Source organism: Colletotrichum fructicola, assembly GCF_000319635.2.
Source record: "Colletotrichum fructicola Nara gc5 chromosome Unknown KSG_Nara_v1_contig06, whole genome shotgun sequence".
Classification (NCBI taxonomy): Eukaryota; Fungi; Ascomycota; class Sordariomycetes; order Glomerellales; family Glomerellaceae; genus Colletotrichum; species Colletotrichum fructicola.
The window spans coordinates 2,887,309-2,911,527 of record NW_027094056.1 but is presented as its reverse complement, the minus strand read 5'-3'; the positions used below and the strand labels follow the sequence as shown (position 1 = coordinate 2,911,527).

At 55.5% G+C, this 24,219-nt stretch overlaps 5 protein-coding genes across 5 annotated transcripts; 3 read left to right on the top strand and 2 right to left on the bottom strand.

Annotated features, from left to right (window-relative positions):
* Positions 1-1,385: 1,385 nt before the first annotated feature.
* Positions 1,386-2,366, top strand: RSB1-0 (Sphingoid long-chain base transporter RSB1; the record flags this gene model as incomplete). The annotated part of the gene is made up of 1 exon (XM_032025716.1): positions 1,386-2,366. One exon carries the CDS (start codon positions 1,386-1,388, stop codon positions 2,364-2,366), a length of 981 nt encoding a protein of 326 aa, XP_031877727.1.
* An 884-nt stretch (positions 2,367-3,250) lies between these two features.
* On the bottom strand, positions 3,251-7,002 carry red1 (the record flags this gene model as incomplete). The annotated part of the gene is made up of 5 exons (XM_032025715.1): positions 3,251-3,459; positions 3,548-3,806; positions 3,860-4,497; positions 4,560-6,284; positions 6,339-7,002. The coding sequence occupies 5 exons, from the start codon at positions 7,000-7,002 to the stop codon at positions 3,251-3,253; spliced, it is 3,495 nt and encodes a 1,164-aa protein (XP_031877730.1).
* A 1,268-nt stretch (positions 7,003-8,270) lies between these two features.
* On the top strand, positions 8,271-15,599 carry myo2 (Myosin type-2 heavy chain 1; the record flags this gene model as incomplete). The annotated part of the gene is made up of 3 exons (XM_032025714.1): positions 8,271-8,756; positions 8,809-15,081; positions 15,138-15,599. The coding sequence occupies 3 exons, from the start codon at positions 8,271-8,273 to the stop codon at positions 15,597-15,599; spliced, it is 7,221 nt and encodes a 2,406-aa protein (XP_031877729.1).
* A 1,845-nt stretch (positions 15,600-17,444) lies between these two features.
* On the bottom strand, positions 17,445-19,649 carry ANXA7 (Annexin A7; the record flags this gene model as incomplete). The annotated part of the gene is made up of 2 exons (XM_032025713.1): positions 17,445-17,753; positions 17,808-19,649. The coding sequence occupies 2 exons, from the start codon at positions 19,647-19,649 to the stop codon at positions 17,445-17,447; spliced, it is 2,151 nt and encodes a 716-aa protein (XP_031877722.1).
* Positions 19,650-21,708: 2,059 nt separating this feature from the next.
* On the top strand, positions 21,709-23,176 carry CGGC5_v011063 (Fumarate hydratase; the record flags this gene model as incomplete). Its single annotated transcript, XM_032025712.1, has 2 exons — positions 21,709-22,931; positions 22,987-23,176. 2 exons carry the CDS (start codon positions 21,709-21,711, stop codon positions 23,174-23,176), a joined length of 1,413 nt encoding a protein of 470 aa, XP_031877721.1.
* Between the last annotated feature and the right edge of the window lie 1,043 nt (positions 23,177-24,219).

The following is a 24,219-nucleotide window of genomic DNA, read 5'->3' as shown; positions in this document are numbered from 1 at the left end:
AAATCAACCGGTCGTATGAGTGTATTGTCGTTGAATAAGTGAAATACGAAATTAGACAGATAGACTCGGAGAGGGCGACTTTTCTGAGTCCTATCCAGCTGGTTACATTTTCTTTTGGTTTGGGGATGTCATACTATTGTCAACTTCATGAGAGCTTCGCTTTGACGACATAAGCTCATCCGCACCGAGTTTTAGTCGATGCTCGACAGGCTGACGAAGGAGCGTTTCCAGAGACACACCCTCCCCTTCATGTAATAAAAGGACTGTGCTACTATGCTGAATGGCATCATTCCTGGCGACAAGTGTTCTTTCCACTCCAAGGACGTACCATAAGCTTATAAGTGGATTTCTCGGCCCGGTCTGGTGCAGCCTGTATTGATGTAGGCGTTTTTCCGTACACTGCCGATCGCCTCCGCGTGGTGGTGACTGCCCTGCTGGATATGCCGTGAGCCAAGACGATGCATGGATCTGCAGCCTCACGGAGTATTATTCACAATCCCCTCATAGACTCACGAGGCGTTTAAGACGACCAATATGGAGCATCGACAGCGTATGATCCTCAAAATAAGCTCGGGTGTGGGTGAGAGTGGTTCGTCTCATCATCCTTGCCGTGAACTACCGGCACATACTTCAAACTCTATCCCCTTAACCTTGGATGGCAGCAACACCCAATATGACTTTCGCATCGCAAAGAACCGTATGTATTTGAGGAGAATCTCATGGAGATTACGACTCATGTGATCGCAAGACACGGCAGCCATCGTGATATCTGATATCATCACATCCCGATCTTGATGATGTGAATGATCAACGAAAACCAGATCGTTTGCTGAATTGGAATTTCAACACCAATTGAGGCGGTCTTTCTACGGCGATACATGCAGCCAGCCAATCGTGCGGTAGCCTCCGAGCCACTGGATCACGAAATTGCCAAATATACTTTGCTAGTATCTTGAATAACCGTAGAGGTACGACTTCCCTGATCGAGAACCTGACCCCTGGAAGGGCACCTCTTGCTATACGCAGCACATAAAAGTCCGTTTCTCCATTCCCAGAGTCCCCCTTCCCCCATAAAGATTATGCTTCTTGTCGCTGGTGAACTCTCCCGTCCTAACGTTGTTGATGATCTCTCATCAGGATCAAGAGGTTAAACTGAACTCCGTCCAACACCCCTCCTCCGTCCAGTGCCAAGTCTCATCTTCACAGTCGTCTCAGCTCCCCGTTGCTTCTCTGCCATCACCAAAGATCACCAGCCAAGCCGGCAAACACCACAGCCAGCCCCAATATCAAGATGGAGCAATTTACTTTCAACGGTGCGCTCTCGGGACCCTTAACCATACTTGGACCAAACAGCTGATTCTCGCGTAAATCCAGACTACATTAACATGTACGTATGTTATTACAACCCGAAACTCCACATGTGCTTGGACGTTCCCTCGTATTACATGTACAAGCTCGACCTCGCGGCCAACGTCGCCTTCACCGGCATCTTCGGCCTCTACTTCGTCGCCTACGCGGCGATATGGGCCACCACCCGGCGCGGCCACATCTTCAACATCGCCTTCCTGTGCGGCCTCACGGCCGAGATCCTGGGCTACGCGGCGCGCATCGTCAGCTTCAGTAACCAGTGGCGCACCTGGCCGTTCATGACGCAGATCTGCGCCCTGACCGTCGGCCCGGCGTTCCTCGCCGCCGGCATCTACGTCTGCCTCCGCCGCATCGTCCGCGTCTTCGGCGTCTCCCACTCCCGCATCCGCCCCCAGCTCTACACCCGCATCTTCATCCCCTGCGACATGGTCGCCCTTGTCCTCCAGGCCGTCGGCGGCGGCTTCGCCGCCTACGCCACCTACCACGCAGCGTCCACCCAGAAGGGCGACAACATTATGATGGCCGGCCTCATCTCCCAGGTCATCACCATGGCCATCTTCATGCTCGTCTCGACCGACTTTGCCATCCGCGCCTGGCGCAGCAACAGCAGCGGTGACAGCTCGCCCCTGGCCTCCTCACCAGAGGAAGACGCCGAGGCCGCGAAGCTGGGCCACCTGCGTTCGTCGTGGAAGTTCCGCGGTTTCCTGGTCGCCCTGGCGCTGGCGACAATTTGCATCTTCTGGCGCTGCGTGTTCCGCGTCGCCGAGCTGAGCGGCGGCTGGACCGGCCCCTTGATGCACCGCCAGGACCTCTTCATCGGGTTTGAGAGCGTCATGATCGTCGTCGCCGTCGGCGGGCTCATCATCTTCCACCCCGGGTTCTGTGACAGCGAGCTGCTGGACGACAAGCCTGCGCCGCCCAAGACTGAGCCCGTCCTCGGGGGAGGGTACTCTAGCGATGGGCACAGCAGGCACGAGGTCGTGCAGGTCAAAGCCTGATGGATGCGAGAGATAGAAACGTTGCATTCTGCTTTAGTTTCCATATGTAGCGTTGGATGTTTGACAACGTCGTTGGATTCTCTTCTCCTTTTTTTATTTTTCCATCTTCCTTCTTCCTTTCTCACCCTTTTCTTTTCTCTTTCTTTCCCTTTTTTTTTTTTTTTTTTTTTTTTTTTTTTGTTTGGCCATTCTAGACCTCAAATGTTTTCGTCAGTCATACGGCAGTCAAAAAGGTGTGCCCGCAGGCGGTAACCTGCTATACGAAAGCACGAAAAACATCAAAAGGGAAGATCGAATGTGGTTGATTTTCTGCGTGATAGAAGTTATTAGCAATCCGGAGTTTTGGAGCACATCAATCAAATCTTTGTAGTGAGATGGGCGACCTTAATACAAACCCGATATGATAACATGCAGCACACTTTGATATTACCTGGCACATGCTTTCATAGGAGACATCATTGAATTGTCTACGGACGACCCCTGAAGGGCTAACAGCTCTTTCGATGGCAGCCCCATTTAGGCTTCACCACCACTCAATATCTTGACACGCAGAGTGCGTCATTGCCACTCTGGCCATTATTTTTTTGCCTACTTGCCATTTTTCCACTGTACCGACGCCTCATGCCTGATATCCTCAGGCCGAATCACTTGTAAAAGTAACGCAAAGAGGGGTATCGTGCAAACGCCGCCCAAAGCCCTTCCCAGACGGCATTCAAGCCTCTGTAGGGGGACATGCGGGGTATGTAAAAGATGAAGAAAGGAAACAGAAGTGCTTGCTTGATTGCAAAAGGAATGGGGGAGAAAACCAGCGACTAGTGCAAGTGCTGGTGAAGGGGATTACGGGAAATTGAAGCGGCCTATGCAGGCTCCTGTGCTTCTGTCAACTAAAGTGACACATTGCCCAATGGCAAGATCTTGGATGGATCGCCGTTGAAACTCTTGTGGTACTCGACGATGCCCCTAGCGATGCTGGGGAAGTCTCTAATGTTCTTGGCTCTCATGTCTTGCAGGACCTTGCGCAATCCGTCGTTGAAATGGTTCCTTTCGTCTCCGTCAAGTTTGGTGCCGCCAAGCTGGAGGAGAATCTGGTCGTCTAAAACGTTGGGGGCGACCGTCAGCGTTCAACATGCTTCGAGACATGTGTCGAGGTCAGTTATCCTTGCGGGGCGATGGCGACCTACCCGGCAACTTCATGGTCTCGAAGTGCTGGTAAATGCAGTCAGCACCTCGTGGGCATTCCCGGCTGGCCAGTTGGTCTGGGCAGACGGGTTGTTGCGGATCGATCCTGTTGCTATACGTGAGAGACCGAAGTCCACCAGCGACTGTCTCAGCAAACTTGGGGTGGTATCGATAAGCACGAAAGTATTGTAGTGGGCTCTCGTAAGGGGTGAAGACATCTCCGGAGGGCATCTCATCAGCGCTCTGTGTTGGTTGAGAGGCCTGTGATATTGATTAGAAACCACCGAGTGTTGATGGCGCGAAACGAAATGTACTTCTCTCGTAGCTTCAACTCCCTGCTCCGGAGTTGATTCGTTGACACCTAACGAGATCTGTTCAGGGATTTGTGAGGCTCGTGAACTTGGCTCCTGTGGGTCAGCATCACTATTAGCCAGCGAGACGGTGCTGCCTGCTGGCACTGGGCTGGTTGATGGAGATCTGGCGTCATTTGGAGGGGCAACTGCCTCGGATAGCTCATAGGCGTCCGACGAGCACTCTTGGTCTCCATCTTGAATATGCTCTTCATGTTGGGAACTCGAATCTGACGATTCGCCCATGACGACATCAGAAGGACCATCACTTGAACTTGAGACCGGCCGTGACTCCTGAACTGCATTGGTGCTTGTCACCGGATTGACGGGTGCCTCAATGGGCGCGGGCACTGCCTGGACTGTGGCATCAGGGACATCAGGGGGGTTCGTCGCAGCTTTACCAGTAGCAGCAACATCGGCTTGTGCCGCGATGGAAGAATCTTCAATGCTTTGCGCAACAGGGGGCTGGGGCTTGGGGGCTTCTATGCTAGAAAGGGCCGAAGTGACCGCGCTCGAAGCCAATACTGCGGTGTCAGCGGCAGGGACATCAGCCTGCACATCGGACTGAGGCCCGACAAGGGTCTGTGTAGCAACAGGATCCACTGAATATAAGTTAATGAATGTTTTCTGAGTATCTGTCAACGAATTCATAGCGTTTACTAACCAGAGTTGCTCTTGGGCAGGCTTTGAGGATCGCCGGACTCGTCGGAGTCTTGGTTGAGCTGTTCCATCTCCTGGGTCAACTTCTCCTTCTCAGCGCCCTCTTCTTCAATCTCCTTCTGTAACCGAGCGATTTGAGACTGCAGAAGACGCAATTTGCTCTTCTTTGCCTTTAATCTGCCCTCAACGAGTGGGAGACTGGTGCTGACTTCTCTGAACTTCTGGGCGCGAACGGAAGCAGCCTCGGCCCTCCTCTCGGATGGCTTTGGCAGACGCATCGAGCTGCCCGCTTCGGCAACCACCGGCGAAGACGGGGCGTTGGGGTTGGGCTGATCAGATGCACTGGACGCACCCATGGATTGCACTCGTCTGATGGCAGGTTTGCTTCCATCCGAGTCCGCAGTGGCGTCTGGCGTTTGTCCGTTAGACTTGAGGCCAGATGCTTGGCCACTCATAGCAGCCTTCAGCTTGGCCTTAGCCTCGGCCAATGCGATCTTGCGCTTCATAGCTTCTATCTTTTTATCCATATTTTCAAGATGACCTGCTTTCGGCTGGGCTGCGATGATTCCCGACTGAGGTGTCGTAACGTTACTGGGCACAGGGCTGACTTGGGGTCGCCCGTCTGTCAGTGGCGGAAAGTTGCGAAACGATGCTGTCTTTTGCAGTGGAGTGTTCGCCTGTTGGAAGCTAGAAGACTCCTCTGTTGGAGAAGTAATCTCCATCTCAATATCTTCGTCGTCCGAGGCGTCGCTAACGTCGATTACAAAAGGCTTGTCTTGGCGCTGATGACCAAAGGGGCGCTTGTTTGCCTGTGAGCTTGCGACGAAGTCAGCAGCCACTGGTCGTTTCCGCTGGTTGCTTGCTGCGGCTTGAGGCGTCGACATAAATAGGCCGGGAATTGTGGTTGCAGGCGCAGCTGTGGGCAAAGGATACTGTCCTTGGGGCAAGCTAGACTGAGGAGACTGGGCTGCTGCAGGGACAGTCGAAGTGCCATTTGTTGCTGAGGAAGGTCTAGTAGCAGCCGGTGATGTGTTTGCAGACTGCACAGTTTGTACGCTGTTCTTGCGCACAGCATCTTTCTGAGCGCGTGCCTCGCGGGACTTTTGGAGGGCGTCCATCTTTTGCTGCTGAACGGCTTCCTTGTTGGTCATTCCAGAAGCTTGTGCAGCCTTTGCCTCAGCACTGGCTGCGGTGGACGATGAAGGGGCGGCCTTTGCGTTCTTTGCGGCCAAGAGACGAGCGATCCGGTCCTTTCTCTCCTCCCCAGCTGACTTGGCTGTTGAAGCTGGTGCTTGTTCCTGTACACCAGGCTTCACAGCTGCTACAGATGCCTGTCCTCCAGGAGCCTTGAAGCTTGCTTGGGAAGGTGAATGAGAAGTGGTCATTGCCGGAGGAGCAGAGACCCCTGAGCCGCCAGCTTGGTTGGGGGTACTGGCATCCAAGCCCAGCTCAGAAAACAAGTTCCTGACGACTGTTGCATCGATGCCTTCGTCGACATACTGCTGGTAGCGAACGTTCATGGGCCAAAGATTGAGGATGGCTGCTCGGGCCTGCTTTCGGGCATCCTCGAGACCTAATGGAGCAGTCGCAGATGAGCTCGACTGAACTGCTTGGCCGTTTGACAGCTGCGCTTGCTGGGAAATTTGGCGATGTCCGTTGTTGACGTTGAGGGGAGGATTCATTTCGCGGGGAGATAGATAGGGGGAGTAGGAGCCTGATCGATCCCGAGCTGCGTTACAGTCAGACATTGCCCAGGAGTTTCCGTGAGGTGAGGTCTGCTCACCAGCTGCATCGAAAGCAGCAGGGCTTTGCGCCCGCTTGTGCTCTGGACCTTGGGCCCACGTAGGGGCAGCATTTCCATTACCGGTACGGTTCTTGGCGGTCGTCGCTGAGGAAGAGCCAACGGCCGGCCGACGGGGGCTGGTGTCCATGATGGTGTCTGCGGGCTCGTACAAATCGTCGAATTCGCCCTCGCTAAGCTCCCCCTCTTCAGTGCTGTTAGTGCTGTTATGCGATTTCTTTGGGGCAGGCTGCGGGGCCCCTCGAGTGGATGCCAGAGCTCGAGCCTTGGATGCCTCCATGGTCACACTTTTCGGTCGGTAGTACTGCGCAGCGGGAATGAGCTTGGGTTCGTCGCGCGAAGGCCACTGCTGGTGCTGGTACTGGGGCGGCGCTTGCGCTAACGATGCTGCCTCGGGTGCTGGAGGTGGTTGTATCGGTTGCTGCCAGCCGAATGTCTGGGTTGGTTGACCGTAGCCCAGTCCGGGTATCATATGCTGCGACTGGTCGTAGGTATCGCGAAAATGGGGTTGAGCATCGAACGCGTTGTTCGGGGCGGGCAGGGGATAGGGTTGCGCGGGAAAGGGAGGTGCCGTCGGATACGCGTAGGGCTGGGGAGGAGGCTGCCCCGGGTACGGCGAGTACCCGTATGGATAGTAGTTGTTCATGGTCGAAAGGCGAAGGAAGGCGCGACTGTGACTCTGACCGGGACTGAGTTTGCCTGTGACGGGAATGGCTGTCTGACGGAAAAGTCAAAGGAGCAACGATGCCTCAGAACGACGGTAGGAGCAGGCGCGACCCGTAATCAAAGCCCGGCGTTTGCTATCGTTAAGTGCAAGCCACAATATTATCGAGTCGGCGGCGAAAGCTGTCTTGTGGAGGCGACGGCAGGTAGGATGAATCTGGATAGGTAGATCGAGTCTGTGGTCAAGAACAGAAAGCGCATAGTAGTTCGCAGGGAGAGAGATGGAGAAGGTCCCAAGGCGGTCAAGGCTGGTTGTTCGTCGTTGGTTGGCTGCCAAGATGGCAAGAATATTTCACGGGCGCTTGAGCGAGCGCGGAATAGCAACCGTCATGCAACTTGGATTGCAGGCACTGCGCACTGGTGCGAAACAAGACGAGACAATGTCCGGATGAAGACAAGTTCCGAAGGCGTCAGTTAGTCCAGAAGGGAGAGAGGAGAAAAAAAAAAAACGATGCAGATATCGTGGTGTTTCTTCCCGTCCCGCTGAAGAGGAAAAGGTTTCCTGGAAGCGGCGTGGGCGAGGGCTGTGGAACGAAGTGTCTTTGATGGCCCGCAATGCGACAAACGAGGTTGGTCCGTTGGAGTTGGGCACCTCAAGTTTTCGAAATATTCTCCCCCCCGGGCTCCTCCAAGGGCAGTAAAAAAAAAAAGGCACTTGGCACCTGCACCCAAGCAAACGGAACAAAAATCACGACCGTGCAGGGAAGAGAGGCCTTCGATTCGTGCTATCCCCTTTCGGGCTAGACTGACTTGAGACGGTCTCGCGTCACACCCAACCTGACGCCTGTCCCCCCATCATCCCCCCCATTGTTTACTTCGCAGGCGTACCCCAAGCAACGGTCCTCCTGAATCCCTGCTCAGATGGTCTAAAGTCAACAATATCCATCCTTACGTCGCTCTTCTTCCTCCACCTCCCAGCCTCCTCAAGCTTGCCTTGATTTCGTTCGTCTTTTCACCAAAGACTATAGGTCCCCCGAGGTTGCGACCCGGCGACTTCTTTCGTCTTGTTTTCTTTGAGAGTTTGTCGCCTTTGTTGCACTTCGCCGCTTTGTTACTGTCTTAATGTTTACTCCATGAGCCGGATTACCTACGAGCGACGTTTTTGCGACGAACGACACGAAATCGACACGACACCCCGAGCCCTGAGGGCTTCTCTCTTCTTACCAATTGCTTCCCCCGAGCGCTGCAATCATGGCGCAACCACGCAATAACCCTTTCGCGAGGACATCGCCGGGTCCAAGCAACGGCCGGCCGAAATCCGCAGTCTTCTCCTCGCCATCCCCGCTATCTGCCGTATCGACTCCCACGTCGCACGTCAGGAACCTCTCCCAAGCCTCAGCAGCCCCCGCGGCGCCTGCAACCGCACCTGCACCTACACCTGCACCTACAACTACACCCGCGCCTGCACCTGCGCCTGTGTTTCTTCCAGGCGCGGGCCACATCCGTCACAACCGTTCCGACTCAAGGAACAGCGGCTCTGGAACCTTTGCGCCATCCTTCATCAAGACGGAGGAGATGCGCAGAGGCTCTGACACAGTGAGGGGCATAGAGGGCGAAAATGACTTCTCTGGAAAGCGATACGTGTGGCTTAAAGACCCCCAGGTCGCCTTTGTTAGAGGCTGGGTTGTCGAAGATTTGGCAGACAACAGGATACTCGTCCAGTGCGATGATGGCACAGTAAGTAGGCCGCACTCGTGTGCTTGAGTGGCAACTGACACCCGGTTCGCAGCAACGAGAAGTCGACGCCGAGAGCGTTGACAAGGTCAATCCCGCCAAGTTCGACAAGGCAAACGATATGGCCGAGTTGACACATCTGAACGAGGCATCCGTCGTCCACAACCTGCACATGAGATACCAGGCCGACCTGATCTACACCTACTCCGGCCTCTTCTTGGTCACAGTCAATCCCTACTGCCCACTGCCCATATACACGAACGAGTACATCAACATGTACAAGGGGAGGAGCAGGGAAGATACCAAGCCTCACATTTACGCCATGGCGGACCAGGCTTTCCGCAATCTGGTGGACGAGGGTGAGAACCAAAGCATTCTCGTCACCGGTGAGTCCGGTGCGGGTAAAACAGAGAACACGAAGAAGGTCATCCAGTATCTTGCAGCAGTAGCGCATTCCGAATCGCCGGTCAAGAACAAGTCACAACAGTCAAATCTTTCTCAACAAATCCTGCGTGCCAACCCGATCCTCGAAGCCTTCGGAAACGCCCAAACAGTGCGAAACAACAACTCCTCGCGATTCGGAAAATTCATTCGTATCGAGTTCAACAAGGCCGGTGCCATTTCGGGCGCATTCATTGACTGGTACCTCCTGGAGAAGTCTCGTGTTGTGCGAATCAACAGCCATGAGAGAAACTACCACGTCTTCTACCAACTGCTCAAGGGAGCTGACAGAAAGATGAAGTCCGAGTTCCTGCTTGACGGTCTTGACGTCGAAGACTTCGCATACACCCGTGCCGGCCATGACACAATCGTTGGAGTCTCTGACCGCGACGAATGGGACTCTTTGATGGAGGCCTTCCATATCATGGGTTTCTCAGACAAGGACCAGAGCTCCATTCTTCGCACCATCGCAGCCGTGCTCCATCTCGGAAACGTAACCGTTGTGAAGGAAAGCCGCGCCGCAGACCAGGCCAGATTAGCGCCCGATGCCAAGGAACAGGCCGCCAAGGTTTGCAAGCTTCTCGGAGTTCCTCTTGAGCCGTTCCTGCAAGGCCTTCTTCATCCCAGAGTCAAAGCTGGCCGTGAATGGGTTGAGAAGGTCCAGACCCCAGAACAAGTCCGTCTCGGATTGGATGCTCTGTCCAAGGGTATCTATGAAAGAGGGTTCGGCGACCTTGTCACCCGCATCAATCGCCAGCTGGATAGAACGGGGATGGGCCTGGACGATTCCCGCTTTATCGGCGTGCTGGATATCGCCGGTTTCGAGATCTTTGAGCAGAACAGCTTCGAGCAGCTTTGCATCAACTATACCAACGAGAAGCTCCAACAATTCTTCAACCATCACATGTTCGTGCTTGAACAGGAAGAATACGCTAGAGAACAGATTGAGTGGCAGTTCATCGACTTTGGGCGCGATCTGCAACCGACGATCGATCTGATCGAGCTCTCCAACCCTATTGGTATCTTCTCTTGCCTGGACGAAGACTGTGTCATGCCCAAGGCTACGGACAAGTCTTTCACCGAGAAGCTCAACTCATTGTGGGACAAGAAGTCAAACAAGTACCGGCACTCAAGACTCGGACAGGGTTTTATCCTGACGCATTACGCCGCCGAAGTCGAGTATTCCACCGATGGTTGGCTGGAGAAGAACAAAGACCCGCTGAACGATAACATCACTCGCCTCCTTGCTTCTTCCACCGACAAGCATATCGCCGACCTGTTTGCTGACTGTGCCGACATGGATGATGACCTCGGGGCTAGCCGCAACAGAGTCAAGAAGGGGCTGTTCCGCACCGTCGCCCAGCGCCACAAAGAGCAGCTTCACAGTCTCATGGCCCAACTGCACTCTACCCACCCTCACTTCGTCCGTTGCATCCTGCCCAACCACAAGAAGAAGCCCAAGCAGTTCAATAAGCTGCTTGTTCTCGACCAGCTGCGATGCAATGGTGTTCTCGAGGGTATCCGCATTGCTCGAACTGGATTCCCCAACAGATTGCCCTTTGCCGAGTTCCGGCAGCGTTACGAGGTTCTCTGCAGAGACATGCCCAAGGGCTATCAAGAAGGCCAGGCTGTAGCGGCCATGATGCTTGACAAGCTTGGCCTTGACAAGGGACTGTATCGGGTGGGTCTTACGAAGGTCTTCTTCAGAGCAGGTGTCTTGGCCGAGTTAGAAGAGCAACGCGACGCTCTAATCACCGAGATTATGGCACGATTCCAGTCAGTTGCTCGCGGCTACATCCAGCGTCGCAGTGCCTACAAGAGGCTGTTCCGCACGGAAGCCACTCGGATTATCCAGAAAAACTTCAACGTTTATCTCGACCTCATGGAGAACCCTTGGTGGCAGCTCATGGCGAAGATGAAGCCTCTGCTCGGCGCTACAAGAAGCGCAACTGAAGTGAAAAAGAGGGACGCAATGATCCGCCAGCTGCAAGACAAGATGCACCAGGAAGCCAATGACCGCCAGAAGCTCGAAGAGGAGAGACGGAACGTTCACAACGAGATGGTCCGTATCCAACAGACGCTGGAGAGCGAACGTGCTCTTGCCCTGGATAAGGAGGAAATCTTCAAGCGTTTGCAACTCCGGGAAACCGAGCTGGAAGAGAAGCTCTCTGGCGCTATTGATGACCAAGAGAGGCTAGAAGACCAGCTTGATGACTTACTGGAAGCCAAGAAGCGGGCCGAGCAGGATGTCGAGAAGTACCGTGCCCAGCTGGAACAAGCCGCTCTTCTCATTGCGAGACTCGAACAGGAGAAGTCAGACCTTTCTGCACAAACGGAGGAGCTGGAGCGCTCCATCGAGGAGATCTCCAAGAAGCAATCTGAGCGCAGCGAGCAGGAAAAACGTTTGGAGGGTGAGATCAAGATGCTTCAAAGCCAGCTCAGCCTCAAGGATCGCAAAGCGCGAGACTTGGAGGATAAGCTTCTGAAAATCGATCAGGATCTCGAAGTCAAGTTGCGAACAGCGCAGAAAGAACTGCAAACATCAAAGTCAAGAGAGTCGCAGCTTGCCCTCGAAAATCGCCAAGTCCAGCAGCAGTTGTCCGAGCTCTCCAAGACCTCAACAGATTACGAAGATCTTATCACCAAGAAGGAGAGCGAGCTTGCCCTTCTTCGAGGAGACAACAAGAAGTACGAGATGGAGCGACGAATATTCGAGGACCAGAAGAAGACTCTTGCTGCGGAAAAGGAGACTGCCTCTTCTAAGCTGCGTGATGTTCAAGCCGAGCTCACTGCCATCAAGTCACAGCAATCTCAGCTTGAGAGAGAGGCTGAGGATGCCAAGAAGCTTCTCGAAGCTCGACTTTCGGAAGACGCGCAAGCTGATGAGAACCGTCAGGTTCTGGAGGCGCAGATCAAGGATCTCAAAGATGAACTCTTCAACGTCCAGAAGGAACTCAGCAGAGAGCGTCAATCCCGCGACGATGTCTTGCTACTTAGCGAGCATAAGTATAACGCTCTCCAAGAGGAGTATGACGACTTGAAGGAGTCCAAGATCATTATCGAAAAGGAGCTCTACGTGCAACAAGATCATTTGCGCCGGACCAAGGAGGCCCGCGAAACAGCCGAGAAGGAACGTGACGAGGCGCGTCAGGAAATCAGACGCCTCCGTATCGCCAAGACTCAGGCCGAGGAAGCTCGCGTACAAGCGGAGGTAGAAGGGGAAAGAGCTGCTGCTCGTGCTGCCCGTGAAAGGGAAGAGAGCCTACGCAAAGATTTGGATGCTGCGCACGAACGCCTGAAGTGGTTCGATGACGAGTGTGCCAACTTGAACCACCAAATCGAGGACCTGAACAAGTTGATACTCGAATCTGGAGAGTTCGGCCTGAAAAATGATCAAGAAAAGGACCGACTCGAGCGTGAATTGGTCACCGTCAAGGGCCGTCTCAAGGCATCCGAGAACGACAACCGCGCCCTTCTCAATAAATTACAACAAAAGGGACTCGAGATTGCACGCTCAAGCTCGAAGGCCAGCGAGGCTTCGAGAGGCCAAGTTCTGGGTCTTCAGAAGGAGAAGAATCGTTTGGAGGAGCAGAACGCTGTATTGAACAAACAGTTTGGCGACGCACAACTCACCGTCGCCGGTCTCGAGAAGAAGGTTGAGAAGTTGCAACTTGACGTGGAAGACCTGAACCACGAGGTGGCCCGGGAAGCTAAGACCTCGAGGAACGCCGAGAAGACGACGTCGACACTCACGGTACAACTCGCTGAAGCGAACCGGACCATTGAATCGGAACGCCACCAACGCACCCAAGCGCAAGCCAACGTCCGCACTCTGCAAGCAACCATGGAGGCTAGGGAGCAGGAGCTGCAGGAGTTGAGGGCTCAAATGCTAAGCGTACTCAAAACGGTCGATCCCGAGGTTGTGATCCCGCCTCAAGCGGACGGCACAAACGAGGGCATGCTTACCAAAAACTTCGATCTGGTTAGAAAGGTTGAGGATCTTCAGCAGAACCTCAGAGTGCAGACTGCTGCCCGCACGAATGCCGAGGCACAGCTGGCTGAGTTGCGGTCTAACCGAGGATTCGACTCTCCCATGAGACCGAAACTCGAAGAGATTAGTCCTAACGAGGCCCCTTTCAATGGCTCGCCTACCTTCAGACGGTCAAAGATGCAGAACCGCCAACTCTCCAACACTTCCACCCCCACTCGACGGTTTGAGCCAGAGTCCTTTGACTCGGCTCGTTCAAACAAGACCGTCGACATTACCAGCTTCAACGACCGTATGGACCTCAAGACTGAGATCGAGGAGCTACGAAACCAACTCGAAATCGCCAAGTTGCAGAACGACGAACTCCAGAAGAAGGCCAACAACACGTCTTCGCCGCCAGAGGATTTCGACCAGAACAACTCGTTGCTTCGCATGCAGAAGCTCGAGAAGGTTAACAGTCGCCTGCACGACATGCTGGATGACTCTGCTAAGAAGGTGTCGGCTTTGGAGCGGAGTGTCAGGACCGGCGAGCTCTCTCTGCGCGACATCCAGACCCGATCCCACGAGGAGATTCTTGACGCACTCAACAGCCAAGAGGAGGCGCGCAGATCTCTCCTGCATAGCCATAGGGATGCTATCTCTGAACTTTCGGACGTGAAGAACCACTTTGAGAAGATGCGCCACGATCGTGCTGCCATTGAAGTTGAGCTTCGCGACACCAGGTCTGAGCTTGAGGAGATGTCGATAGCTCGTGAACAGGAGGCGGACAGCCGCAGCCAGCTTCTGCAGGAGTTCTCCGATCTGCAAATTCGTCTCGACACCGAGACTTCTAAGCTCGCTGACGTTACGTCCAGCTTGCACCTGTACAAGAGCCGAGCCGACGAGTACTTCAGTAAACTCGAGGCAGCGGAGATCGCGGTACTCAAGGCTAGCCGGGCGGAGCAGTTTGCAAGGACTCAGGCTAAGGAAGCAGAGGAGACGTACGCCGAGATCATGTCTGAGAGAGAAAAGATGGACGCTGCTCTTGAGGACCTCCAGCGCCAGAACCAACGGCTCGAGGAGAAGCTCGAGGATATGTCAACCGATCTGGAAACCACTACTCAAGCAAAGAAGCGTCTCCAGCACGAGCTTGAGGACTACAGGAACCAGAGAGCAAATGACATCGAGGATAAGGAATTGAGCATGGAGCAGACCCGCAAGAAGTACCAGGCCGAGTTCGCCACCTTAACCAAGGAATTGGATCTGGCCCGGGAAGAGAAGCTCTTTAAGCAGGCCGAAATTGCTCGCCTGCGCGAAGAACTCGATGAGCTCCGCTCTAAGTGGGACGACGAAGTTCTGAACAGCTCGACCTGGTCCAAGGAGAAGGCACGCCTCGAGTCGACTCTAGCTGACGTCGTGTCCTCGCGCGACGAGGCCGTCAATGCCCACAGCGAAGCCCAAGGCAAGATCGTCACGCTTCTTTCGCAGGTCCGATCCCTCCGCGCGTCCGTTGACGACATTACTTCTGAGCGCGACACTCTCGTGCGCGAGAAGCGAAACATTGAGGCTCGCCTCGAAGAAGCCAAGGCCGGCCTGGAGGATCTCACCAACGGCGACAGCCCGTCTCTGCGTGATGCCGCGAACCTTGATAAGGAGATGTTGGAGCTGAAGTCAAGCTTGGCTCAGCAGGAGGACATCGCCGCGGCTGCAGTAGAGAAAATGAGACGCGCCGAGTCCTTGGCTTCTGAGATGCAGAAGGAGGCAATGGTTGAGCGCGAGAACAGCTCTCAGCTTCAGAAGGACAAGGCTTCCCTCGAGAAGTCATTGAACGAGATCCAAATCAGGCTTGTTGATCTCGAAACCAAGGGCTACTCCAGCGCAAGCCACGATATCAAGTTCCTCCACAAGCGGATTCAAGAGGTAAGCATACTTATCATAGACACAACCAGTCACTTCAGATTGCTAACAATCCACAGCTCGAATCCCAGCTTGAGGACCAAGAGAATGAACGAACCAAGTCTCAGCGATCGGTCCGCAACGTCGACCGAATCGTCAAGGACCTCCAGGGCCAGATCGATCGCAAGGACAAGCAAAACACGCAACTGCAGGACGACGTGTCCCGCATGCGCGACAAGGTCGAAAAGCTTCTGCAGACAATCGAGGATCTCCAGTCCTCCGAGTCTGAAATCCAGCTGTCGACTCGCCGTGCGGAGAGGGAGCTTCGCGAGGAGAAGGAGAAGTCTCTCCGTCTCGAGCGCGAGATTGAGAACATCAAGGCTCTGAGAATGGAGAAGGGCGCCGCTTCTCAGATGGGAAGCGTTCGCGGGGCGTGGCGTACGGGGTTTAGTATTGACGACGAGACCGCCTCCATGATTTCGGTGCCCAAGCGCAAGAGCAGCCTTAGCCGGGCTCCTAGTATGACGAAGGGCTTCTTGTAAATGGGCAGAGAGAGGTGTGTACGTTTGTGTGTGAAAAATGCATGCTAGATGCATAATGTGTAAATGGGACCGGCGTGGGGTCGTTTTGGCGTTGAGCCATAGCCCACGAGGACACTCGGGGAAATGGGCTGAGTTGGGGCGTGCATGGTGTTATTGCTGTATACGTATTGAAGGGAGTCTAGCATCGGGTTTGCATTGGTTTGTGTTGCCAAATTACATATTTCACAGTCATGGACGAACAGATAGGATAACGGAGCACCCTCCAGTGTTCCATTCCATTTCATACTCCTCACCGTTGTGTTAGAAGTGACGACTGCATATGTGATGGTAGGACTTGGGTGACCTCGGACGGTTACGCGGCTGCATGTAGCCGGTGAGGGGAGGTCGAGGGCAAACCAACAAAAGGTCAGCGTTTTCTCTCGTGTTTTCTCTCGTGTTTCCCTCCTTTCCTCCTCTCGAATCAGATTTGTACTTAACTCTGCCCCTTTTCCTCCCCGTTCTGCCGTCGTTGTTCTCTCTTTCGGAGTAGTGATGGGCTCAGCAAGTAGTCGAGAGATCCGCCAAATCGTAGACGAAGCCGTCGTCGCTCTCCAGTCTGAACAAGCGCGCAGCAGCATGATGGGGCCTGTGATGGATGAGGATGGGGTCGTGTACGAGGAGGGGGAAGGAGGGGGTTATTGCTTCGACTTGGACCCGTCGTCGGAATCGGATTCAGAGTCTGAGTCTGACTCCGACGAGGAGGAGGGGGAGTGCTCTGAGTGCGGGGACTGTTGTTCGGATTGGGAGAGCGAGTGTTGCTATGAGACGATGGAGTGCTGTGCTGGGGTGGACGGCGGCGGTGGTGGGTGTAGCGTTGGGAGGGGACGTGGGTTTGGACGATGTAGTGGGAGGAAGGATTCAAAGAGGAAGAACAAAAAGAAGAAGAAGGACAAGAATGGCTTTTGGGGCAGATGTTATCCTGTGATGAAAAGGGGCGGTGGTGAGTGGGGAGGGGATGTTGTCGGGTTTTCGAGGTGTCCTGGTGAGGTATGTTTGGCAACCTCCTTTCTATCCGTCTATTGATATAATGGGCATGTTGACAGAGCATGACTATGCAGAAGGATCCGAAGAGATGGGGTTTCAAAGTCGACGACCCTCATCGTCACGCATCCGATAGGAGAAAACATGTTTGCACAGAATCAGCATCACGATCATACGCAGCCACTACGCGATCGAAGAGTAGAGACACGCGCCATCGACGAAGCAAATCTCGAGATCGAAGCCGGCGGCGGGGAGGAAGAGATGAGTGCGATGCGCACCATTCCAGAAGGGGCCGTCAACGGATGCTCATCTTTCGGGAATCTGAAGACTATCCTAGGCGTGAGCAGCAGGTGCCGGCTTATCGTCATGTCACGCCGACGCGGTATGGGCCGAGCAGGAGCGGCGGTAGACATAGAGAAGGCAGGCAGATGAGGGAAGGTGATCATAGGAGGGGGCCCATGATGCGTGGTGCGTTGTTGGATGACGATGAGAGGAGGTATTACGAGAGGAGACCGCAGTATTCCCGGGCGGGGAGCTACGAACGGCGGTCGGATCAGGATGAGCTGGTCGGGGAGATTGACGATCAGACTGAGGATTCGTACGCGATTGGGGAGCGCCAGAAGATGGTCGTTTCACGGAGGGACGACCATGGGTACAGGAGAGGGGTTCGGTTCAAGTAAGGATATGCGGCACCATCATTTTGACAATAAAAGTTTTTGGACTTGGTTACATCTTAAAAATATCTCATTCAAATAGCCTTCCCATATCGCATGGTCTCATTACATCTTTCATCCATCTCTTCATATCAGACGAAAAAATGGCAAATCATCGTCGCTCAAAGACCTTCTCATCGTCGGGCATGCGGTAGATGCACAGTTCCCTGCAGAAGAGACCCCACTCGCCGCTCGTGGCCTCCCTGACGGAATCCTGCATGTCGCGTCCGTACCTTTCGCGGTACGCCCGCTTGACGGCCTCCATGTGGTGGCGGTCCCAGTGGAAGCGGACCAGCCGGGAGATGAGCAGCTCGCGGCGCAGGTCGTCTTTGCGGCTTGCGGTCAGGGCGTGGTGGACGAGCAGGGCGTCTCGCACGGGTTTGTTGATGACGCCGTTGAGGATGTGAGCCAGCAGTTCGCCCTGTAACATATGTCAGAAATCACATCACTACCGTAGGCGTCAGGAGATACTTACGACCAGGTTGCCGCTCTTCTTGAGCGCGTCGCGCGCAAAGTTGGACTGGTACGTCCTCTCGTACAACTTGAGCACCTCGCGCAGATGCGAGTCGCTGCGCTGTACGACGATGCTGATCATGAGCGTCTCACCGCCCTTTTCCGACTTGACTGCCTTGCGCAGGTCCGCCACGTCGTCCTCGACCTGGTGGTAGTCGACGGCGAGGCGGCGGCCGTAGGGGTCGTACTCCTCCATGCGCCGCTCCTCGAGCACCATCAGCACGGCCTTTTTGAACTTGTCCTCCTTGAGCTCCGTCTTCATGCACTTGGTCAGGCTGTTGTCGTACTTTTTGTCGTTGAAGCCGTCCTTGATGAGGCGGATCTCGTGGTTCGTGCGGCCCATGAGCGCCTCGATGAGCAGCTCGCGCCGCGTCTTGTCGCCCTGGTACCAGAAGTTGGCCCAGTACGCCTCGCTCTCCCACTGGCCGAGGGCGGTGGCGTAGCAGGCCTTCATGAGGTTGGGGTCCGCGTCCTTGAGGCGGGAGCGAATGTGCTTGGCCACGTTGACGCCCTTGCGCTCCGGGCCGGTCTTGACGAGGGCTTTGTACTCCTTGCGCAGGTTCATCACCTGGTCATGGGTTAGGCCGGGCAGAATCTCAATCAGGGGTTCCGGGTCGGGGTTCTTGCGGTCGCTGCGCAGGGCCTTTGCGATTCTGGAGGCGTCGTCCTCAATGTCGTGGAACCGCGCCCTCCGACGCCGTCTGCCCTCGTCGTCTGAGCCGAGTGGGGAGATGGGCTCCATGTCATGTGGATGGGAGGAGGCGAGGAGCATGGGCGACGGCATGGGAGACATGTCTTGGTATGTGCCGTGGTACGACTCGAGCAGCGGGGAGCCCGGGGCGTTGGCCAAGGAAAGGTTCATGTTGAGAGAGTGGTGGCCGGTGTTGACTGACAGGTTGGACATGCGGTGGGTGGGCGGCTGCGGCGACTTGTCACGCCTGCGGCTGCCTGGCTCAACGGTCAAGACGTTTGACGAGATCTTGGGGTCAGCTCCGTAGTACGCAGCAGCGCCGGCCGAGATTTGAGGGCCTGGGCTAGGGGTGCGGCCAGAGTGACGCGGCGGCTCAATAGCTAAACTGGGCTTCTGCGCATACTGGTCATATCCGTAGGTGAGGTTTTCCTCCAGAGCCTTCTTCTTTTCCTCCTTCTTCCTCTCCTTCTCAGTCTTGCCGTCCGCGTTGGCATATTGGTAGGGCTGAGGCTGGGCGTAAGCGTAGCCGCCGGGGGACACAGGGCGAGGAGGCTTGGGCGGGGGGTAAAGTTCCCTGTTGTCTGGACGAGGCGGCTGGGCAGGCGGGTACTCGTCGCTGCCGTACTTGCTGTTGCTGCGGCTGCGGTTGCGGGTGTGGCTGCTGTACTTGGCGGGCAGATAGTTCAGCTTGTCGTCCTCGCGCGGCGACACTGCGCGGATCTGCGGCTCGTCGAATCTGTCGCGAGAGCTGCGGTAGGAGCTTTCTCTCGGAGACGCGGGAGGGCGGTAGGATGAGGTGCGGTCGCCGTCGTAGTCGTAGAGCGAGCGGGTGCCGGGGAACAAGGCCTCGCTTGTCCCGTCTTCGGGGTAGGGGATGGCACCCGACATGGTCCCGGAGGGAAGCACGGGAACCCCGGGCTCGGCGGTGATGAAGTTGGCGCCTCCTCTTTCAAGGGCGTACTTGGAGAGGTCATCTTCGGCGTAAGCGTAGGTAGGCTCCCGCGGGGGCGCGACCATGGCGGGAGGGGCAGGACTGCGGCTGCGGCTGCGCTCGCGACGGCCCGGAGACCGTGAACGGGTGCGGCGGCTGCTGTCGTCGACCCTTAGAGACATGGTGATTGCTTGGAGGTTGTGGCACTCGAACCGGGTTTGTCGCTGTAGAGATGAGGTGAAAGCTGACGGGTGCCTGGTGCAGAGACCAGACGAGGTGGGGTTCAGAGCTCGAGTTGAAACGAAACGTGGTGGAATGAGGGGCTGCTGCTGCTGTCAAAAGGTGGGACAGAGCGTAGGGCGACCCGAGTTGGAGGAGCTCTTATCAGATAAAAAATAAAACTAATAAGTAACGAGTGTCGCGTGCTCTTTTCGTCAATTGAGAAGCACACGGCTGGCCTGATATACCTTTTTCTCACCCGTGTTCTTCCTGCGAGAGGGGTATATGAAGATGTGGGATGAGAAAATAGGAGAAGAACGAGCGGGTGGTGGGCTTGAGGAGGGGAATGAGAAAAAGTCGAGGGCGGGCAATTGTACTTTTTAGAAGCTGGGCTGCCAACAAGCAAAGACAACGGCGCCAGCGAAGCGAGCTGGGCTGAAGATGAAACTCAGCCAGTCGCATAGCTTCATCGCCTCTTTTCTGACCAAAGAAGAGGGGAAACGGTTACCGTACCATGCAGCAGCGTGCTCGTGAGGCTCGTGGCCCTAGCTGCATTGGGCCCCTTGCCGGTCGTGAGATCTGTTCAAGGTACCCGTAAACCATGGACGAGTAAGACCGCGGTGGGCTGCATGGTGACAGCCTGGTGCGGTGAGTGCAGGTGTGACTCTGTTGGATCTGCTGATCGATAACCTCCGGCTTTGCAGAGCAGCCCGTCAGGCGCTAATCAGGCGTGTGGTTGCGAGGGGAACCAATGGCCGCGATGGCCTCAAGTCTTGGGGGCCTCAACAGTCCTGTCTACACTGCCCCTACTGCCCCTACCGTCGGCGCCGTCTCCCCAGTCGGTCCCCTTCAGGGCCGGGGGCGGGTTGGAGACATGAGTGGGGTTGAGCGAGAGGCTGTGGACGCCGGTATGTCCGGTGTGCAGTGCTAAGAAGACGGGAAGCTACCTTACCAACCTAAGGGCCAAAAGACCCCAGGTTCAAGCGACCCGAACCCGTCCCCGCGGGCGGCGAGGGGAGAGCTTAACGAGCTTTCAGTGCGCCAGAGCCCTGGAGAGTCAATGTTTGGTGATGACATGCTGCAGCGGAGCGGGGCCGTTGTCTCCGTCGCGCGCAGCTTTCCGTCCTATCATGAACCGTCCGCTGCGCAACGGCGACAATGGAAAGACACATCCGGAGGGGGCTGAAGCTGCGGGTGCCAAGAAGTGGCTGCTCACGTTGTCACGTTGCCGGCATGTGGATAGTGAGAACAGGTCATTGTGGCCGTGCTCTTGTGGTGGTGACATTTCATGCATCACTGTTGAGACTGCCTGTCTCATGCAATGGCTTCCATCTCAAGTTCCATACCGTCTTATCGTCCGAGGTGGGTGAAGAACATTCAACCGGGTGCCTTAGGTCAGCCCGGTTATGTAAGACACTTCACGGCGGACTGGAGCTGCTCGGGCATCTCGCAACTGCCAACGGCACGTTGCTGCGGTGCTTCACGCTCGGGATATCGGGATAAGCCGGAGGGCACGGACCATATGGGGCCCCACGCTGTAGAGCTCCCCCCAACGGAGCCAATTCGGAGACAGGTGGTCGACTTTCTGGTGCTGAGGGAAAAAACAAAGTTCTTTTTCCTTCCTTTTTTGTTCCTCTAGATTTCTAGAAATCCAGCATTTTCAGCGCAATCGTTCTCGTCTGTCCATCGAGGTCGTAATTCTGCAATTGACTCGGTCTACATTCCCTAGGTCTCGAGTTTCACCGCCGTTTTTTTGTTTGTACAAAGGAAAACCTACACGCAGCCACCAACACCCCAAAAGGAAGATCCGTCATGCTTCGCTCGGCACCAGCTCGACGCGCCGCTTCCGGCCTGGCGAGCTCACGGCTTACCGTTAGGCCGAGGACATGCGCAAAGAGCCTCTCCACATGCTCGACCCGAACCGCCTCCCCCGCAGCTATTTACCCCGCGACGGCCTCTCGATCAACACAATTCACAAGCCCTTTCTCTCTCCAGAGAAGTCTGCACACCACTGTCTCCAGAATGGCCGGCACCCGTACCGAGAGCGACGCCTTTGGCGAGATCCAGGTCCCTTCGGACAAGTACTGGGGCGCCCAGACTGAGCGTTCTCTCGAGAACTTCAAGATCAACCAGCCCCAGGACCGCATGCCCCCTCCCATCGTCAAGGCCTTCGGTATCCTCAAGGGCGCTGCTGCCACCGTCAACATGCGCTTCGGCCTCGACGAGAAGGTCGGCCAGGCCATTCAGCAGGCCGCCAAGGAGGTCGCCGACGGCAAGCTCCTCGACCACTTCCCCCTCGTCGTCTGGCAGACCGGCTCGGGCACCCAGTCCAACATGAACGCCAACGAGGTCATCTCCAACCGCGCCATTGAGATCCTCGGCGGCACCATGGGCTCCAAGAAGCCCGTCCACCCCAACGACCACGTCAACCGCTCCGCTTCCTCCAACGACACCTTCCCCACCGTCATGCACATCGCCGCCGTCCTCGAGATCGAGCAGGAGCTCATCCCCTCCCTCAAGAGCCTGCGCGACGCCCTCCAGAAGAAGGTCGACGACTTTGACGCCAAGAACATCATCAAGATCGGCCGCACCCACTTGCAGGATGCCACTCCCCTGACCCTCGGCCAGGAGTTCTCCGGCTACGTCGCCCAGCTCGACGCCGGCATCAAGCGCGTCGAGTCCTCCCTGCCCGACCTGCGCCTGCTCGCCCAGGGCGGCACCGCCGTCGGCACCGGCATCAACACCTTCGAGGGCTTCGCTGAGGCCATCGCCGAGGAGGTCTCTAAGATGACCGGCACCGAGTTCAAGACTGCCCCCAACAAGTTCGAGGCCCTCGCCGCCCACGACGCTATCGTCCAGGCCCACGGCTCCCTCAACACCCTCGCCGGCTCTCTGTCCAAGATCGCCCAGGACATCCGCTACCTCGGCAGCGGCCCCCGTTGCGGTCTCGGCGAGCTCGTCCTCCCCGAGAACGAGCCCGGCTCCTCCATCATGCCCGGCAAGGTCAACCCCACCCAGTGCGAGGCCCTCACCATGGTCTGCGCTCAGGTCATGGGTAACCACGTCGCCACCACCATCGGCGGCATGAACGGCCAGTTCGAGCTCAACGTCTACAAGCCTTTGGTCATCCGCAACCTGCTTCACAGCGTCCGCATCCTCTCCGACGGCATGCGCTCCTTCGAGAAGAACCTCGTCGTCGGCCTCCAGGCGAACGAGGAGAAGATTGCCAGCATCATGAAGGAATCGTGAGTTTTACAGCTTAGTCATTGCTCATTTTGAGGTTTGCTAACAACACCATAGTCTCATGCTCGTCACCACCCTCAACCCCAAGATCGGCTACGACATGGCCTCCAAGGTCGCCAAGAACGCCCACAAGAAGGGCCTCACCCTCAAGCAGAGCGCTCTCGAGCTCCAGGCCCTCACCGAGGAGGATTTTGACAAGCTCGTCCGCCCCGAGCTCATGATCGGCCCCAAGCCCTACAAGGCCTAAAAGCCCGTGAAATCCGAAAAACCAACCCAAAAATGTGTTTAAATGTGGCATAATGTCACCGATCCCGTGTAAACTACGTAACGATATCCTGTTACCTATGACAAAAAGGAAACAATGCGGTCCCTTGAGCGATCCGTTTTGTTGAACTGAACCGTAAAACGTACAAATAAACAAAAACATATGAAGCCACATGCAGACCCTGACCCCGCCCCCGCGTTTTCACATGTGTTCTTACGTATCCGCATGTGAGGCACCCCCGCATTGAGGCTTGGTTGCAGCTGCCATCTCATCTCACATGCGAGATGTCACTCGAGCCATGAGAAAGGTACTTCTCTCGGACGGCTAGTGAGGATGAACTGAGCATGAAGGCCATGCATGAGACGAACAAGGTCAGCGACGCACAATTGCGAGCACTTCGCGCCAAGAGCTATACACCCACAATAGATACAGCTGAAAAGGGATGCCGTGCAAGGACTGCGGGAGATGCGTATGATCGTATCTCATTAACCTGCTGTCAATGATGAGTTCTCATGCGTTCGACCATCAGGGCTGCGCACTGAAAGGCTATAAATTTGCTGTTTCTGCTTTGAACAAGCTTTGGCCACACAAATGCGTCGGTGGTCTGCTGGTGGAACTGATGTCGATCCAGTGTCTCGAAACAGGCAAACTTCTCACATGTTGCGGGAAACAGGTAATAGTAATTCCAAGAAACTGCTAAAGCACGCATCGAGCCATGCTCAGCGTCTCTGCCGGCGGCTGGTTAATGTAGATGAATAGACATAGGGGCGTTCAACATTCTCGTTCAATTCTCGTCCCCGCGCCTTGCCTTGCTCTTGTAGTGTCGCAAGTTTTGTCCTATGCGGTTTCCCCTTCTCATTTTTGCATGAAGCTCAAGAACATCCAACATCACGACGCCATGAAAGATTCTCACGAGCAGCATCTCATGTACGAGCTTTATGACTGACAACTTTCCGATGCTATGATTGAAGCCTTTTCAATGAGCAGTAGACCGCCTTCAGGACCTTTGGGACCACAATCGGCCC